The 19,575-nt window shown below is 35.8% G+C and overlaps 1 protein-coding gene across 2 annotated transcripts in view; it reads left to right on the top strand.

Moving 5' to 3' along the window:
• The window catches only part of RNF17 (ring finger protein 17), a 154,422-nt gene that overhangs the window by 57,045 nt on the left and 77,802 nt on the right, over positions 1–19,575 (top strand). For both annotated transcript variants that reach the window (XM_045869116.2, XM_045869115.2), the window contains exons 16-19: positions 8,594–8,747; positions 11,221–11,336; positions 12,312–12,432; positions 15,487–15,607. In XM_045869116.2, the coding sequence (XP_045725072.1) occupies positions 8,594–8,747; positions 11,221–11,336; positions 12,312–12,432; positions 15,487–15,607 (512 nt within the window). The remainder of the gene's footprint in view (positions 1–8,593; positions 8,748–11,220; positions 11,337–12,311; positions 12,433–15,486; positions 15,608–19,575) is intronic.

Here is a 19,575-nt window from a genome sequence, read left to right as displayed (position 1 = left end):
CAGTAGACTCTTCTAATCCTTTTTATTTATTAAAATTAGTAGGAATTCCCTCACTCTCTTTGATTTTAGTAATTTGTGTTTTCTTTTTTTCCTTAGTCTAGTTAATGGTTTGTCAGTTTTGTTAATCTTTTCAAAAACCAACCTTTGTTTTTTTTACCCATTGTATTTCTATTTTCTATCAAAGCTCTACTCTTTATTATTTTCTTCCTTTTGCTAGTTTGGGGTTTATTTTACTTTTATTTCCTTAAGTTTTATGGTTAGTTTATTTATTTTTTTTTTTTTTACTGTATGCATTTACAGCTATAAAGTTCCCTCTTAGCACTACTTTTGCTTCATCCCACGATTTTGTTGTGAATTTTTTAGTTTTCTCTTAATTTCTAGTCTACTTCCATTGTGATTAGGAAAGACACTTTGTGTGTTTTCAGTCTTTTAAAATTTATTGAGGCTTGTTTTATAGCCTAACATATTGTTTATCCTGAGAATGTTCCATGTGCACTTGAGAAAAAAAATGTATTCTGCTCTTGGCTTGAATGTTCTGTATATGTCTGTTACGTGTAACTGATTTGTACTGTTGTTCAAGTAATCTGTTTTCTTCTTGACATTCTTTGTAGTTCTGTTTTTGAAAATGGAGCACTAAAGTCTCCTTTTATTGAAGAACTGTCTCCCTTCGATTCTGTCAATGTTTACATCCTATATTTTGGGGAGCTGATGTTTGGTGCATATGTATTTGTAATTGTTACATCTTATTGGTGAATTGACTCTCTTATCAATGTATAATGTCATTCTTTGTTTCTTGTAATATTATCTGACTTAAAGTATATTTTGTCTGATCATAGCATAGCCACTCCAGCTCTCTCTTGGTTACTGTTTGCATGGAATACATTTTCTAATTTTTCACTTTTAACCTGTGTATGTTTTTGGATCTAAAGTGAGTATCTTATAAATAGCATATAGTTGGGCCATTTTTTAAAATCCATTCTGCCAGGGCGCCTGAGTGGCTCAGTCGGTTAAGCAACTGCCTTCAGCTCAGGTCATGATCCTAGAGTCCCGGGATTGAGTCCCACATCAGGCTCCCCGGTCAGCAGAGAGTCTGCTTCTCCCTCTGACCCTCCTCCCTCTCATGCTCTCTGTCTCTCATTCTCTCTCTCGCAAATAAATAAAATCTAAAAAAAAAAAAATCCATTCTGCCAATCTTTGCCTTTTAATTGGAGTGTTTAAACCATTTTAAAGTACTTATTAGGGGCACCTGGGTGGCTCAGTTGGTTAAGTGTCTGCCTTCAGCTCAGGTCATGATCCGAGGATCCTGGGATCGAGCCCCGCATCAGTCTGCTCCTTGCTCAGCAGGGAGTCTGCTTCTCCCTCTCTCTCTGCCTGCTGCTCCCCCTGCTTGTGCTCCCTCTCTGAAATGAATAAATCTTAAAAAAATAAATAAATAAATAAAGGACCTATTAATAGGAAAGGCTTCTGCCATTTTGCTATTTTCTGTATATCTTATAGCTTTTTTGTCTCCCATTTCCTCTATTACTTCCCTCTTTTGTGTTTAGTTGTTTTTTGGTAATGTCATTTTTTAATATTTTTGAAAAACACTGTCATAAAAACATAATAAAATTTACCATCTAACCATTTTTAAATGTATAGTTCAGTAGTGTTAACTATACTCACATTGTTGTGCACAGATCTATAGAACTTTTTCATCTTGCAGAACTGAAACTCTACATCTCTTGAACAAACACTCTGCATTTTCCCCTACCCCTAAGCACTGACAACCACAGTTCTATGAATTTCACTATTTTGATACTTCATATAAATGGAATCATACAGTGTTTGTCTTTGTGTGGCTGGCTAACTTCATTAGCATAATGCCCTCAAGGTTCATTCATATTGTTGTGTGAGAAGATTTCCTTCTTTAAGGCTAATATTCCATTGTATGTATATATCACATTTTATTAGTTCATTCATCCATCAATGGACATTTGGTTTGCTTCTACCTCTTGGCTATTGTAAATAATGCTGCAGGGAACATGGGTGTGCAAATATTGTAGTTTCATGTTTTGATTACATTATTTACTCTTGTATATAAGTTTTTTATCATTACCATAGGGATTACATATATCCTAAAGTTGTAACAATTAATATGAATTTATACCAACTTTAATTGCACAAAAACTCTAGTCCTGTGCAGCTCCATTCCCCTTTTATATTATTGATGTCACAAATTAACCTTTATACATTGTGTGCTCAGTAACATAGATTTATAATTTTATGCATTTATATTTTAAATCCTAAAGAAATAGATATTATCTTATAGAAATAAATAGAAATAAAAGTGAAGTTACAAACCAAAATTAAAATAATACTGGCTTTCATATTTGTCCTTGTACTTATCTGAACCACAGATCTTCATATCTTCATGTGACTCTGAGTTACCCTCTAGCATCCTTTTATTTCTACCTGAAGGACTCCCTTTAGTGGCAGTGAACTCCCTCACCTCTTGTTTCTCTCTGAATGGCTTAATTTCTCCCTCATCTTTGAAGGATAGTTTTGCTGGATCTGTAATTCTCGGTTGATAGGGTTTTTTGTTGTTGTGTTTCAGCACTTTAAATGTATCTCCTTGTTGGGGCACCTGGGTGTCTCATTCAGTTAAGCAGCTGCCTTAAGCAGCTCAGGTCATGATCCCAGGGTCTTGGGATCGAGCCCTGCATCAGGCTCCCTGCTCCATGGGAAGCCTGCTTCTTCTCCCACTCCCCCTGCTTGTGTTCCCTCTCTCGCTGTGTCTCTCTGTGTCAAATAAATAAAATAAACTTAAAAAAAAATGTATCTCCTTGTTGTCTTCTGTCCTCAAAGCTTTCTTAGGAGAAATCAGCAAGTAATCTTGTTGATGATACCTTGTACATGACAAGTTACTTCTCTCTTGCTGCTTTCAAGATTCTGTCTTCGTCTTTGGTTATTGTTTGATTATAATGCATTTGAGTGAGTCCCTTTGGGTTTATCCTACTTAGGGTTTTGTTGAGTGTATTAGTTTCATAGGGCCGTTGTAACAAAGTACCTTAAGTTGGATGGCTTGAACAACAAAACTTTATGGTCTCACAGTGATGGAGTCTAGAAGTCTAAAATCAAGGTGTTGGCAGGGTTCATTCCTTCTGAGATCTTAGAGGTAAAATCTATTCCATGTCTCTCCTCTAGATTTTGGTGGTATGCTGGCGATCTTTACCACTCATTGACTTCTGTTTCATCACCCCAGTCTCCTCGTCTTTCTTCACATGGCATTTTCTCTGTACTTGTCTGTCTCAGTTTTTTTAGTAAGGACACCAGTCATACTGAATAAAGTCTTAGTGCCTAAGACTTTATTTTACCTTGATAACCTCTGTAAAACCCAATTTTCAAATAAGGTTGCATTCTGAGGTACTTTGGGGTTAGAACTCCAACATATGTTTTGGGGAGGACACAGTTTGCAAAGCAGTCTGCTCTCTGCTCTATCAGAAATGCATGTACTTCCCACAGGCAAAATACATTCACCCCATTCCAATCATTACAGCATCAATTCTCAGTCCAAAGTCTTATATTTAAATAGCATCAACCAAAAGTCTCAAATCTCATAGTCTAATTCAAGTACAGGTTAAGACTAGGGTATCACTCAAGCTGGAGCAAAATTCTTCTCTATCTCTGAATATGTGAGACCAGACAAACCTAAAACCTAGCAGGACAAATTCTATTAGATTCTTATGACTTGAGAATCATCTTCATTGGCTGGATGCTCCACCCTCCAGTCCTACTGGGTGGTGGCTTTGCCCCCTTAGCCCTGAAAGCAGCCTCACCTGTTGGAATTGAGGGGTTGTCCTCATGCTCTGGAACCCAGAAGGCTGCACCTCCTGGAACAGAGGATAAGGCAGTCCTCCTGCCTCTCAGGCCTGTGCTCTCTGGACTCCTGGTGGCAGTGGCAGACACACCAGCCTCTGAACCACCTCCAGGGTCATTATTCCTTTTTCTTGAAAGATAACACATGTTCAGGGCTGATAGCCCTGTCAGCTCACTTCCTCCATATAAAATCCCACAAGTCCAACAGCCTTCCTTCTTCCCATCTCTGTCCCCTTAAGTTCAAGCTGGTAGTGTTTCTACTGAGATGATAGATTGGATCCACAAGTCACTTGCCCATAATCTCTTCAGCAGTGTCCAACCACACCCTTGGTGTCCTAAGTATACATTCTCATTGTTTACAATATGGATAAACTGAGAATTTCATAAATCCTTCAAGTTCTGGTTCCTTTATGTTTGGCAATTCTTTCTTTATCTCTGTCTTCTCGTGTTTTATTATAAACAACAAGGAGAAACCAAGCTGCACATTCAACATTTTACTTAGAGATCTCCTCAGCTAAACATTAACGTTCTACTTTCTGTCCAACAGAACAAAATTCAGCCAAGTTCTCTACCACTTTATATCAAGGATCTCCTTTCTTCCAGTTTCCAATAACATGTTCCTCATTTCTGTCTGAGATGTCACCAGAAACACCTTTAACATTCATATTTCTACCAAAATTTTTTTCCAGGCAATCTGGACTTTTTCCATTCAAGCACCTCAAAACTTCTCCTCTGCCCATTACCTAATTCTGAAGTCACACACACATTTTAGGTATTTGTTACAGCAACACCTACTTCTCAAAACCAAAATGTGTATTCATTTCCTAGGACTGCAATAACAAAGTTACACAAATTAAGTGGCTTAAAGAACATAAATTTATTGTCCCATAGTTCTGGAATTTAGAAGTGTGAAATCAAGGTATCAGTAGGGTATTTTCCTTCTTAGGACTGTGAGTAATAATCTCTTCCATTACTTTCTCCTTCTTTCTGGTGGTTAGCTGGAAATTTTTAGTGGTCTTTGACTTCTGCTGCATCACCCTCATCTCTGCCTTCATCTTCACATGCATTCTCCTGTGTTTGTCTCTGTACTAAATCTTCCTCTTTTAATAACACCAATCATATTTGATTAAGGCCTACCCTAATGACCTCATTTTAACTTGATTATCTGTTAAGACTCTGTCTCCAGGGAGCGCCTGGGTGGCTCAGTCATTAAGCATCTGCCTTCGGCTCAGGTTATGATCCCAGGGTCCTGGGATCAAGCCCCACATTGGGCTCCCTGCTCAGCGGGAAGCCTGCTTCTCCCTCTCCCACTCCCCTACTTGTGTTCCTGCTCTCACTGTCTCTCTCTGTCAAGTAAATAGTCTTTAAAAAAAAAAAAAAGACTCTCCAAATAAGGTCACATTCTCAGGTTAATGACTCCAACATATCCTGGAGGTACAAGTCAACTCATAACATTGACCTTCTTGGATTTGTAGATTCATGTCTGTCATCAAATTTGGGCCGTTTTCAGCCATTATGTCTTCAAATAATCTTTCAGCTCCTTTCTCTCTCCTTCTGGAACTCCCATAATGTGTATATTAGTATGTCGAATGGTGCCCTTGGTCTCTGTTCAAGTCCCTTAGCCTCTCTTCCCTTCACTCTTTCTTTTCCCCACTTAATGATTTCAGTTGTCCTATCTTCAAGTTCACTGATCCTTTCTTATGCTTGTTTCAGATATGCTGTTGAATCCCTCTGGTGTATTTTTCACTTCAGTTATTTTACTTTTCAGCTCCAGAATTTGTTTGATTCCTTTTTATAATTTCTGTCTCTTTGATGGTATTTTCATTTTGGTCCTTTATTGTTTTCCTGGTTTCCTCTAGTTCTTTATCCATATGTTCCTTTATTCTTTGAACATATTTAAGGCAGTTGCTCTGAAGTCTTTGTCTAGTATGTCCTTTATCTGGGCTTCCTCAAGGGTGGTTTCTGTTTTGTTCCCATGAATGCGCCATGTTTTCCTTTTTCTTTGTATTTCTTCTGATTTTTTGTTGAAAACTGGTCATTTGACTATTATAATGTGGTAACTCTGAAAATAAGGTCCCCACCTCCCTGGGATTTGCTGGATTTTCTTATAGTTGAAGACTGCAGTGGTTGGTTAGTTTTGAGACTTTTTCAAACTATTTTTGCAAACACTGTTCCTTGCATGTGATCACCTAAGTCTCTGTTCCTTTAGCTTGTGTTCAGCAAATGTTTTGACAGAGATTTATCTGAATGCCAGGAGCTTGATTGGGTGTTTGCTTGGTTGCTATAAACCTTTGACTTTTCCATAGTTCTGACAAAGTTCATATGGCTTCTCTCTCTCTTTTTTTTTCCCCAGTGTTTCTGTAGGGGAACAAGAGCTTGGAGCTTCCTAGTATGCTATTTTGCTGATGTCATTCCTCTGTTGAATTTTTCACTTCACTTTGGTTGGAAGAATATGAATAAAACCTACTTAGAAATAAAAATTTTAAAAATTTGAAGTTTTTAAAGTAATTTAAATGAAATAACAAGAAAAGACAGATTCACAAAATTTCCGCTTGCATTATAATACTTAAAAAAGAAAAACTTCATTTTTTGCCATTTGAAATAGATTTTAAAATATTTTTTAACCTTAAGAATTGGCATTTAGAGAGATAATCAGACATTCTTGGTGTTTTGGGATTTTTTTCTGTCTTTTTTTTTTTTTTTTTGGTGGAGGAACAATGTTTTAGATACTATAGGAACTTTAAGAACTTAAGTAACCAAATAGTCTTATTTATTAATAAGAGAAATCTCGGGCGCCTGGGTGGCTCAGTTGGTTAAGCGACTGCCTTCGGCTCAGGTCATGGTCCTGGAGTCCCGGGATCGAGTCCCGCATCGGGCTCCCTGCTCGGCAGGGAGCCTGCTTCTCCCTCTGACCCTCCCCCCTCTCATGTGCTCTCTCTCTCTCTCTCATTCTCTCTGTCTCAAATAAATAAATAAAATCTTAAAAAAAAAAAAAAAAAATAAGAGAAATCTCTAGTTTATTCAGTGTAGTCATTTCACAAACCCTACTGAAATTACTGATTTAAAGAATGATCAATTCACTTTAAAACCATCTGATGGAAGGTTGATGGGAAACTGGACATTCATATAATGCCAAAGTATTATTAAATGAATTACTTGGTGGATACAAGGGTAAAAACACAACTGTACAATAGAGGGATCAGAATCATCACCCCAATCTGTAGGTGAATCTTAGCATGTTAATACTGAGTCAGTAATATCATGTTTTTTGATGTATTGTAACCTAAGTACACTTAAAATGTATTCTGGCCAAAAAAGGTTTGAATCCACCAAACCTATAGATATAACTTCTGGCTTTGGAGAAATTTCAGGAGACAGACCCCATTTAATGGAGGAACAAGCTATATAATAGCATGAGGATGTAACCATATAAATCCAGAAGATGGGGCATTCTGCAGAAAAATAACAGTCTCTCTTCAGCAAGACCTAGTCATTAAAAAAAAAAAAAAAAAAAAAAGACTACACTAGATCCTAAAAGATTTATTGAGATAACTAGATATAATGTGTAGTCTTGAATTTGATACCGGTTTGGGCCAGTTAGGGATATCTAAATGTGGTCTAAAAGTACTAATAGGAATACTTAATGAAACAAAAGTGAGAATTGATGGAAAATGCAAATTATCACACTGTAATCAAATTGCAAGTAAAAGATCATCTCATTTTTGTTTTAAAAAATATGGAAAGTTTGTGTGTGTATCAGAAAGGGATCTGGAACAACAAATGTTGGAAAGGATGTGGAGAAAGGGGAACCCTCTTACACTGTTGGTGGGAATGCAAGCTGGTACAGCCACTCTGGAAAACAGTATGGAGGTTCCTCAAGAAGTTAAAAATAGAGCTACACTATGACCCAGCAATTGCACTACTGGGTATTTACCCCAAAGACACAGATGTAGTGAAAAGAAGGGGCACATGCACCCCAATGTTCATAGAAGCAATGTCCACAATAGCCAAACTGTGAAAGGAGCTGAGGTATCCTTCAGCAGATGAATGGATAACGAAGATGTGATTCATATATATAATGGAATATTACTCAGCCATCAGAAAGGATGAATACCTACCATTTGCATCAACATGGATGGAACTGGGGGGTATTATGCTAAGTGAAATAAGCCAAGCAGAGAAAGACCGTGCTCATATGGTTTCACTCATATGTGGAATATAAGAAATAGCGCAGAGGATCATAGGGGAGGGGAGGGAAAAATGAATGGCAAGAAATCAAAGAGGGAGACAAACCATGAGAGACTCTTAACTATAGGATACAAACTGAGGGTTGTAAAAAGGTAGGTGGGGGGGGAGATGGGGTAACTGGGTGACGGACATTAAGGAGGGTGTGTGATGGAATGAGCACTGGGTGTTATATGCAACTAATGAATCATTGAACACTACATCAAATACTAATGATGTACTATATGTTGGCTATAGAATTTAAATTTAAAAGAAAGGGATCTGGAAGGATATACACTTAAGATATCTGGAGAAATGTGATTTTTAAAAAAATTTGTTGTGTCCATATTTGCTAATTTTATATACTGCTTCTGTAATAAAATATTTCAAATATAAATTACATAACAATTGATTTGTCTGATTCCAGTAATTTTATAAGCAGTGCTTATAATACATGCCACATTTAAATTTTGTTTCTTTGAAACTATAGTGTTTTAATCCCTTTATTTCTTAGATAGAGAGCCTGGATTTTTTATTTTTGCTAAAGACAATTGAGGAATTCTATAAAAGTGAAGATGGAGAAAATCTGGAAATCCTCTGTCCAGTTCAAGGTCAAGCCTGTGTAGCTAAATTTGAAGATGGAGTTTGGTACCGAGCAAAAGTTATTGGTAGGAAATTGCATACTACTTCTACAGGGAAATGTTATGCTTAAAAACTGAAACCATTTGAGTTGGTACAAATTAAATCATGGAAGTGATATTATTTGATCTTTGCTCAGTTATCTTTAAAAAGCTAGTCGGGGGATGCCTGGGTGGCTCAGATGGTTAAGCGTCTGCCTTCGGCTCAGGTCATGATCCCAGGGTCCTGTGATCGAGCCCCGCATCGAGCTCCCTGCTTGGCGGGGAGCCTGCTTCTCCCTCTCCCTCTACTGTTCCCCCTGCTTGTGCTCTCTCACTCTCTCTATCAAATAAATAAATAAAATCTTTAAAAAAAAAATTTAAAAAGCTAGTGGTAATGTTGGGAGGTGAATCTCTGAGTCCTTAGATTTTGATTTGACTAGGACTTAACTATTTTTTTGTTGTTGTTCTTTAATGTCTGCCTTATTTAAAAAGTTAAATGGTGCTAACCAACTTATACTGCACTCCTCAAAGGCAAATATTTTAGGGTTGTCTGGCTGGCTCAGTTGTAAGAGCATGCAACTCTTGATCTCAGGGTTGTGAGTTTGAGCTTAATGTGGGGTGTAGACATTACTTAAAAATACTTTAAATTCTTTCAGCTGTTGCTTTTGGTATTTATTTGTGTTATTTCTTCTAAATATGTAATACTTTTTTGATATTTTACTCTTAGATATTATCTATTCTTATTTTTTTAATTTGTGTTATGTCATCTATTCTTATTATGGTAGATAGCAGTTTTAGATTTCTTCTAGCTCTTTTATGCCCTCCCCCCCATCCCCATAGCTGTATCACAATTTTAGTTAATCCATATTCAATATAAATATTTTCACCAAGTCATAAAGAATACTTTCCTGTTTCAAGTTAATGCATCAGATTTTCACTTTCTTTTCTTTAATTTATGGCTACATTTTCCTGATTGTTCAAAACAATTTTCCACACGATTGACTTTTCAGGTAATGTTAGTTGTTTTTTTTTTTTTTCCTAGCAGTGAAAACATCCTTCTATCTTTTCCAATTAGACTGCTAGTCCTCTAAGCTTATTAGACTTTTGTTATGCAGGGAATTTATTTCACTTGGCAATATACTTTGTTTTCCTGTATTGGATCCCTTGTTTTATGGATCCCATGTTTACCTCTTCAGTTTACTCCCCTATTTTGGGGGAGCATCTTCTAATTGTTTACTCAGAATAAATGGAGGTAAATTTTGAGACCTTTCATGTCTTCTGACTCTACTCTCATACATGATTGATAATTTGGGTAAAAAATGTTCTTTAAATTTTATCTCCTGTCCATTTGTTTGTTTTGTCTAAAACTATATCTCCATTCAGAGACTTGAAGAATGATAAGAATGTAATGGCATTAGTACAGTTAAGAATATCCTTCTAGCATGAGAATTCCAGTGGAAGTGTGGAGGGATTCCCTCACCTTCTTAGACTTATGGTAACATGTGTCTTCTCAATTACTTCAGATACCAGTTATCACATGGCCTAAGTTGCTTGAAGTGTCCTCTTGAGTACCAGTGTGTTCCATCTGCTTCCACTTCTGCTAAGGAGCAGAGAATGCCTGTACTTCTTCCATTTTTGAAATATATATACTGTACTACTCTTTAAATTTGAAAATGATAGCAACCATTTTAGTAGAATTATACATAGGTGTGCTAAGAGAGGCTAAAGTCAACCATATATTTTGAATATTTTCAAAAAGGTCAGTGTGATAGGTTTTTATTCAAACTTCCATGTGTTTGAACTTCTTAAGGGGTTCATTGGTATCCTGTAAAATATAGGGACTAGATTGACATAGAGGTCTGTCTCTGCTTATTTTTCACAATATTCCCCCAAATAATATTTTTTAATTTCAGTTAAGTATCATCATATGAATGAATCTTTAGTTTGATTATTAAATCTTTTGCCTTAATCACCTGTCTTGACTAACAGTAAATATTTATTAAATGCATGCTTACTTTGGTGTTTTGCAAATTATTTTAAATAGGTGAATCCTCAAAAAAAAAGTCTTGTGAGATTGGATTCTATAGGTATGCCAGTTTTACAAATGAAATAATGAGGCTTAGAGAGAAAAAGAAACTTGCTCAGAGTAATATTTTAGAAAGAGTGATTAGCTTGCTTAGAGTCACATGGAATTTCACTGGATTCTGACCCAGTCAGTCTTAACGCCTAACTTTTAGGCCACAACAGCTAACATTTGATAGCTGTGTTGTTATCCTGATTTTGATTGTCCTTTGGATATCTTAAAATTGTTAATTTCTCATTCACCAAATCTGAACAACTATGCATTATGTTGATTTTTGTAAGCCCACGTATTAGAAATATTTTTTATATTAAAAAAGTATTAAGCTTGTATGTTGATCATAAAAGTATTCTAACATAGTTGACGGTCAATCTAAATTTTGCTAGATAATTCTCTGTTTTCTTTCCAAGTTTGTGATTTCTAATTTCATAATTTTTGAAGGATTGCCTGGACATCGTGAAGTTGAAGTTAAATATGTGGACTTTGGCAATACTGCAAAAATAACACTTAAAGAAATGCGTAAAATAAAAGATGAGTTTCTAAATCCCCCAGAGAAGGTAATCTACTTATTGTGAGTCATAGGGTTAGAATCTTACGCAAATATGACAGTATTTTTAGAAATCATTTTTATCATAGAATTGCCCTGTTAAAAAACATTTTTGTCTGTAAATAATTTGATAACGTGGAATCTAAAAAAGAGTTGCTGTCATTATTGTAATTTCCTATATAGCAACCATAAATTGTTAAGATATATGTATATCTTAGGAAATAAGCATTAATTATAAATATATATGTGTATGTATGTTTGTGTCTTTTTAAGTATTTGCTGGTCTGCAGCTCTTAATGTTATTTTGAAATACCTGTATAATGTGGTAGGAAGATGATGTTATCTTGTGTAAAAAAAATCTCATCATAGAAGTATTTTTATTGCAATTCCATTTATGTTTAAGTATATATAACATGTCCAAGAGAAAGAGGGAAGTCTGGAAGAATAAGTAAAAAATTATCCTTCTCTTAGAATCCTATTCCCCAGAAGACAAGGAAGGTTAATGGGGCTTATTTTCTAACTCACATTACACCTAGACATTTGTTAAACAATATTTTTCATTTTAAAAATGGGTAAAATATTGTAGGAAAAACTTGAAAATATAGATAAACAAAAAGGAATCATTTAGAACTACTGAATATTTTTTATAAATATAATTCTAAGATGCATCTTCTGTTTTTAACAATTACAGGATTAGACAAATAGTCCTATAACCTGCTTTTCTCATTTAGCAGTATATCATAAGTATCTGTAATTCTTTCAGTAGATGCTTGTTATAACAGTGTCTGAATGTGCAATAATTCAACCAAATGCTCTATTGATTCCAGTTATTGGTATTTATAAAATATTTTATAAATACCTTTTGCACATTTATTTTCCAAATAATATTCAAAAAGAGTTTTTTGACACATACAAAATTTTATTTTAATTCTAAAATAACTAGAAATTTTACTTTTTCTTAATGGTGCAATTTTGTTTGACACAGGCAATTAAATGTAAGCTGGCCTATATTGAACCATGTATAAGGACAATGCAGTGGTCCAAAAAAGCTAAGGAAAAATTTGAAGAAAAGACTCAAGATAAATTTATGACATGTTCAGTCGTTAGTAAGCTATTTCCATTTTTATTTCTTGCTATGTGATTATATATAATAAGAATAACATTATAATACAACATTTGCCAGATCTTAGAATAAATTCAATGTGTCATCAGTAAGAGTAGTGAGAGCACATTTATTGAGAATTAGGTATAGTGGATGTAGTTGCAGGCTCTCGAGTATAAAATCAGTACAAGGCAAAAATTGCCATTAAAAAATCAAGTTATCCCAGGGGTGCCTGGCTGGCTCAGTTGGTGGAATGTGTGACTCTTGATCTTGGGGTTGTAGTTTCAAGCCCTACATTCGGTGTAGAGATTACTTAAAAATAAAATCTTTAAAAAAAAAAAAAAATCAAGTCATCCTGGACATGGCCTCTGGAAAGCCTTAAAGCCAGAAATTAGCTTCTCTTATTTCTGTTACATTTCTGCAAGGGCTCTATCCTGATTTTGGCATGATGAATGCTAAAGTTTAATGTGCAGGAAAGTGAGGGGAGGTGGGACATAACTGTTAAATAGTTTTCATATGTTTTTTCATTTCATTTGACTTAAGTGCATTCAACTGTAGGCTCTTCCCATATTTTGAAAAAAAAAAAGATTTCTTTTTTGGAGTAGTTTGGGTCCAAGATACAGGCTGACCACTAGCTCCAATTTAGTAACCCACTGTGTTCTGGAAATGAAAAGTTGAGAGGCAAAACCTGATCTGAATTGACATGAAGATATATATAATCTTTATCTCCTTTATAGTGAATATTCATATATTCCATTTCAGGATAGTAATGTATGTTTGTAGGCTGCTGCCTCAGAATCTGCTGGGGGTATTATAAAATATGCAATATATGTTTTATGTAGCTTTTCTCAATTTGAAGTTCTAAAACCTGTCTGGCCCCAAGGGGTTTAGATGCAGGGGTTGGGGAGTGGTGGGAGTCTGTTATTTATCTGGCTGTGTTGGTCTTAGTAAGTATTAGTGCAAGACACACAAGATTATGTTTACTTAGGGTTGATTTATGGGAATTTCCAGGGTAATTTTTACTATATCTGTTTGTTCACATTTATCATACTACCATTAAATGAACCCAACCACCAGAAGAGTGTTAGCTTATGTTACAGTGAGAAGACTGAATGAGCAGCTTCAGTGATCAGCTCCTCAAGGTTATATAACCGGGAACTGATGGCGTATCAGTGATAATTTATCCATGTTGTTGATATGAGAAATTGTTCTGAAGAAATAATTTCTTTAAAGAGGAATGTGGTTATAGATATTGCATCCTCAGTCAATAACATTTTTATATCAGGCTTCTCTGATGTGAGCAGTAAATTAAGGGCTTCTTAGTCCTTGAGTAATCTCCGCTGATTTTGAGCTGACTTTAACCTAGATAATTCTGCTTACCAACTTTGCTTTTGGTATTTTATTCTATTGGTTTTAGCTCCCCGCCCTCTATTGGTTTTAGCTCCCGTGGACAGCATCAAGACCTGACTTGGTTTCTTTCTTGACTCCTTCTTTTTCGTACTTACTTACTTGTTATACCAATATCATCCAAACACTAGCCATAACATAGTTATTATGCTGGATAATTTGTTTGAGCAGGGCCTTCTGGCACTCCTTAAATCTAGAAGATCTTACCCCATTAACCTGCACAATGATGAGATTGAGAGTGTAGGACATTAAAGATGAGAAGGGGAGCCTTCCATTAATATGCATTGTTACCTTATAAAGCAAGCGTTATTTAAATTTTAATTAGCAGAGTAGGGAAGTTGGTAAAGGTACAGAACATATGGAAAGTTGGGCCTGTTGGAATAAAGAACTATATATGGGAAATACGAAGTCAAAGAATTAAAGGGAACACAAGACATGGAAAGTAAGGAGATGAAAACTGAGTCTCAGCATTGCTTAGTCTTTTATTTTTAGATGATATATATCTGGTCCATTGAAAAGTAGTCAGGAATCATTTTTAGGCTCTTGAAAAAAGTTTTCTAATATTTTTATGACTAGATAATATAAGATGCTGGTAACACTTTATCTTTTTATTTGGAATCATCATTCTGACCTGCAGCTACCAGCTGCTATTGTGTAGAAGGTGTAGGTATAAACTGCATTGAAGTGTGCATTCAGTGCATAGTTGAGTGCACTGAAGTATGTGTTTCCTAAAGAAATTACTCTGTTGTTTATTCAGATACATATTAGGCAGGTTCTCTGTGCTATGTACCATAAGTAAGTAAACAGGCATATGAGATGTAAACTTTACCCAGTTTAGTTTAAGAAATAGATCTAAATAGATCTACTTGTTTAAGTAACCAATATGTATGTATTCTAAAAGAAGTTAAAAGTTAGATGGTTTGTCCTAAAAACCTAGGGATGGGGGGAAAAAAATCCAGATTCCAATCTCTAGTTGAGGATTCTAGATTGAGTTTTTGTCGTGTTAAACTTTGTGCCATTCTTATAAAAGCTGTAAACCTTTGCAGATAACCACTGGCCTAAATTTCATTCTTTTGTCCTCTGGAACTTGGATGAATTCAGTAAAATCGTTTAAAAACACATCAGAACAGGGGCGCCTGGGTGGCTCAGTCGTTGGGCGTCTGCCTTCAGCTCAGGTCATGATCCCAGGGTCCTGGGATCAGGCCCTGCATCGGGCTCTCTGTTCAGCAGGGAGCCTGCTTCTCCCTCTCCCACTCTGCCTGCTTGTGTTCCCTCTCTCGCTGTCTCTCTCTGTCAAATAAATAAATAAAATCTTTAAAAAAAAAAAAAACACATCAGAACACTTCTTCAATGAATATGTCAATTATATTTTTCTGAATTTAAAAGCTTTAAACTACTTTTGATTTGTCATAGAACAGTACACAATAATCTAAAATGAAAATGTTATTAATTTGCATATGCTACAGATAACATAGACAGTTGTTTTATCTTTGCAAAATACTACTTTTACCCCTACAGGGAGACTTTGATATTATTCAGCAAAAAACCACACGTGCAAAATGAAATTGTTGACAGCTTTTTTTTTTAATTACTTCATTTAGTGTGTTTTGCAACATATTTCTTTCCCCAAACTCATCTTAATGTTTTACAGAAATTCTGGAAGATAATGTGCTCTTAGTTGAGCTTTTCGATTCTATTGGTGCTCCTGGAATGACTCCTACTAGTATAAATGACCAGCTAGTCAAAGAGGGCCTAGCATCTTATGAAGTAGGGTAAGTAGACCTATAAATGTTTGTTAGTTTGTACATAACACTTTATTCACAAGAAGGATAACTGGCATATCATTCCCTTTAGGATATGTGCTTAGGCCATAGCTTTGGGAGTTTTCACCCTGTTTTGGGTCAAGAAAAATAGGCGGAAAAATAACTGGAGTCATTAGTCTAATGGGGAGTAGAGTGGCTTTTCCCTCCATCTCTAAGGGACCCTGAAACCAAGAGAATGGCTTCTAGGGATTGAAGGTACTTCTAAGAAAAAGAGAATGGCATCTTATTTCTAGGTGGAATATCTGCTTTGGCAGCCCTCTCTGCCTATTTGAGAAGAAAATTAGGAAGAGAAGTGGCAGGATAGGGTATTTAGTGGTAGAGTTAGCCCACATTTCCCATTTGGAGAAATGTGAATTCTTTCTGGGTTCAAGTGGTTACTTTGAACAAGAACCAGATTTGAGCCATTGTGCCTAGCACCCAAGACAGACCAGTGGTTGAGCAACCCTGAAGCAAAAGGGCAGGGGGTGGTGAGGAGGGGTGAGAGGGTTGGGAGTCAAGACAAAACAATTCTTTCACAATACAGACTTAGGCAGTAGGGTGGCCCTGAAGGGTCTTCTGAAGAATTCCCACATACCGTTCTCAAGAAAGCAAATATTTGATAACACCCACACATAATGTCTGTCAGAGTAAGCCAGAGAAGCAGAAATCTGTAGTCATGTGCTTAGCATGTAGTCTTGCCTCCCCTCCCTGCCCTAACACTGGAGGACTTGGAAGCTAGAGAGGGCCTGTCCTTTTTCCACTGTAAGCCCTAAGTAAGGGAAGAGAAAGAGATGAGAGGAAACATTTAAATATATTGGACTGAGGGGCACCTGGGTGGCTCAGTTGGTTAAGTGTCGGACTTGATTTCAGCTCAGGTCATGATCTCAGGGTTGTGAGATGGAGCCCCACTTGGGCTCTGTGCTGGGCATGCAGCCTGCTTAGGATTCTCTCTCTCCCTCTGCCCCACCCTGCCCTTTCTCTCTCCCTCTCAAAAAAAAAAAAAAAAAAAAAAAAAATATATATATATATATGCAGATATACAGATATATATATAATTTCTCTTTTTTTAAAAGTCAGGGTTATTGAGGTAAAACATACAATAAAATTTCATCCTTTTACGTATACAGTCATATATAACCATTATCACAGTCAAAATACAGAGTATTTCTATCACCACAAAAAGTTCCTTGTGCACCTCTGTAGTTCTTTCTCGTCCTCCACACCCAAAACTTGACAATTACTGATCTAATTTCTGTTTCTATACTTTTCCACAACTTCTTATAAGTGGAGTCATAGTGTATTTTGCCTTTTGTGTCTGGCATCTTTCATTTAGCTTAATGCTTTTGAGATTCATGAATGTAGTTACGTGGATCAGTAGTCTTTATTGCTCTCTACTCTCCTGTCATCTGGATATACCATAATGTTATACATTCCCTAATTGATGAACATTTGAGCTATTTCCAGTTTGAGAGATTTTATGAATAAAGGTGTTGTAAACATTTGCATACAGGTCTTTGTATGTAGACATATGTATGTATTTTCTCTTGAGTAAATACCTAGGAGTAAGATTGCTGCTTATAAGGTAAGTGGGTTTTTTTCTTTATTTAATCTAATGCCCCACCCACATTATTGCTTTGATAATTTTGGTGTAAATCTCAGACACCATATAACTTCATCCATTTAATATTTTGGTATGTAGATCTAAAAGAAAAAGGTTTTTTTAAAAAAAAGGTGTGTTTTTTTAACTTTATAAGAAACTGCCACACATTTTCTAAATTGGCTCTACCATCCTGCATTTCCACCAGCAATTTGTGAGAGTTGTATTGTTCTATATCTTTGCCAGCACTTGATTCTATCATTGTGTGTTTACATCAGCCCTTCTAATAGAAATACAGTGTTTTCTCGTAGTAGTTTTAATTTTAATTTAATGACATTAAAGATCTTTTCATATGCTTATTTGCCATCTGTGTCTATTCTTCGGTGAAGTTTCTTTTCAAATGTAAAATCTTCTGTAAAATTGTGTTGCTTATTGTTCTTGAAATGTGAAAGTTCTTTAATATATTCCAGCTACAAGTTCTTCATCAGATAATGTGCTTTGCAAATATTGCAAATATTTTTTTTCCCAATCTCTGCCTTCTTAACAGTGTCTTTCAAAGAGCAGTTCCTGGTTTTGAAGTCTACTTGGACAGTTTTTTCTTTCATAATTGAGGCACTTTGTGCTGTAATTAATAACTCTTTACCTAACTCAAGGTCATAAAGATTTTCCCCTATGTATTCTTCCTAAGTTTTATAGTTTTAGGTTTCATATTTAGGTCTGTCATCTTTTTTATTTTGTTAAATAGACTTTATATTTTAGAGCAGTTTTGGGTTCTCAACACTGAGCAGAAAGCACAGGGATTTCCCACGTATTCCTGGCTCTCCCAACAGGCACAGCCTCCCGCACTGTCAACCACCAAAATGGTACATTTGTTAACATCCATGAAACTACATTGACATATCATAATCATCCGAAGTCCGTAATTTACATTAGTGTACATTCTGTGGGTTTTGACTAAATGAATGAGGACATGAATCCACCATTATAATATCAGAGTATTTTCACTGTCCTCAAAATCCCTTGTGTTCTATTCATCCTTCCCTCCCTCGAATCTCTGGGAACCACTGATATTTTTTAGTGTCTCCATAGTTTTGCCTTTTCCAGAATATCATATAATTGGAGTCATACAGTATATAGCCTTTTCATATTGGCTTATTTCACTTAATAATATGTGTTTAAGCTTCCCCTTTTCATGGCTTGATAACTCATTTCTTTCTAGCACTGAATAATAGTTCATTGCCTGGATGTACCACAGTTTGTCTATCCATTCACCTACTAAAGGACATCTTGGTTGCTATCAGGTTTTGGTAATTACGAATAAAGCTGCTATAAACATCCACATGCAGGTTTTTGTGTAGACATAAGTTTTTACCTCCTTTGGGCAAATACCAAGGAGTGTGATTGCTGGGCTGTATGGTAAGAAGTGTTGTGTAAGAAACTACCAAACTGTCTTCCAAAGCAGCTGTACCATTTTGCATTCACACAAGCAATGACTGAGGGATTCCTGTTGCCCTACGTCCTCATCAGCACTTGGTGGTGTCGGCGTTCCAGATTTTGGTGCTTTGATTATATGTGTAGTGGTAGTATCTCTTTTGTTTTAATTTGTGTTTCTATGATATATGATGTGGAGCATCTTTTCACATGCTTATTTGCTATCTTTATATCTTTTTTTGGCGAGGTTCCTCTTAATGTTCTGGAACCATTTTTTAAGTGAGTTGCTTTCTTATTTTTGAATTTTAAGTGTTCTTTGTATATTTTGGAAAACAATGCTTTATGGTATGTGTCTTTTGCAAACATTTTCTCCAAGTGTGTGGCTCTCTCTTTATCCTCTTGATAGTGTCTTTCGCAGAGCACATGTTTGTAATTTCAATGAAATTCAACTTCTCAGCATTTTCTCTCATGAGTCATGGAATAAAGCTATTTTTAAACTTTAAATTTTTTCCCTTTGTTTTAAGCAGCTTTGGGGAATAAGGCATTTATTAGATGAATATTCCAAAATATCACAACTATCAAGAGCATTAGAGGAAAACAGCAAGCACCCATCACCTCACTTTGATACGCCACTGTTATAGGGGAGCACTAAAGCTAAAACAGAACTATTCCACAGTAAGCAAAACAGATTATGGAAAGAAGAGCTCTTTGTGACAGTGACTCAACTTTCTGCAAGAGCAGTTTCTATAACATACACAGGGAGCTCTACTAGCTTTTAAAATAAAATTTCCCTGCCTTTTGCATCTCTCCATATATATAAATTCAAAATTAAGTGAGAATTTTCTAGTTACAAATCATAAATTTAGTGGGCAATATTGAAGTCATGTGTGATACAACTCTGCCTTCACCC

The sequence above is a fragment of the Mirounga angustirostris genome, unplaced genomic scaffold, assembly GCF_029215605.1.
Source record: "Mirounga angustirostris isolate CCGP_5_RB_7025 unplaced genomic scaffold, mMirAng1.0.hap1 SCAF_3, whole genome shotgun sequence".
NCBI classification, from domain to species: domain Eukaryota; kingdom Metazoa; phylum Chordata; class Mammalia; order Carnivora; family Phocidae; genus Mirounga; species Mirounga angustirostris.
Note: the sequence above shows the minus strand (reverse complement) of the source record. Positions and strands in the feature narration are given on the sequence as shown.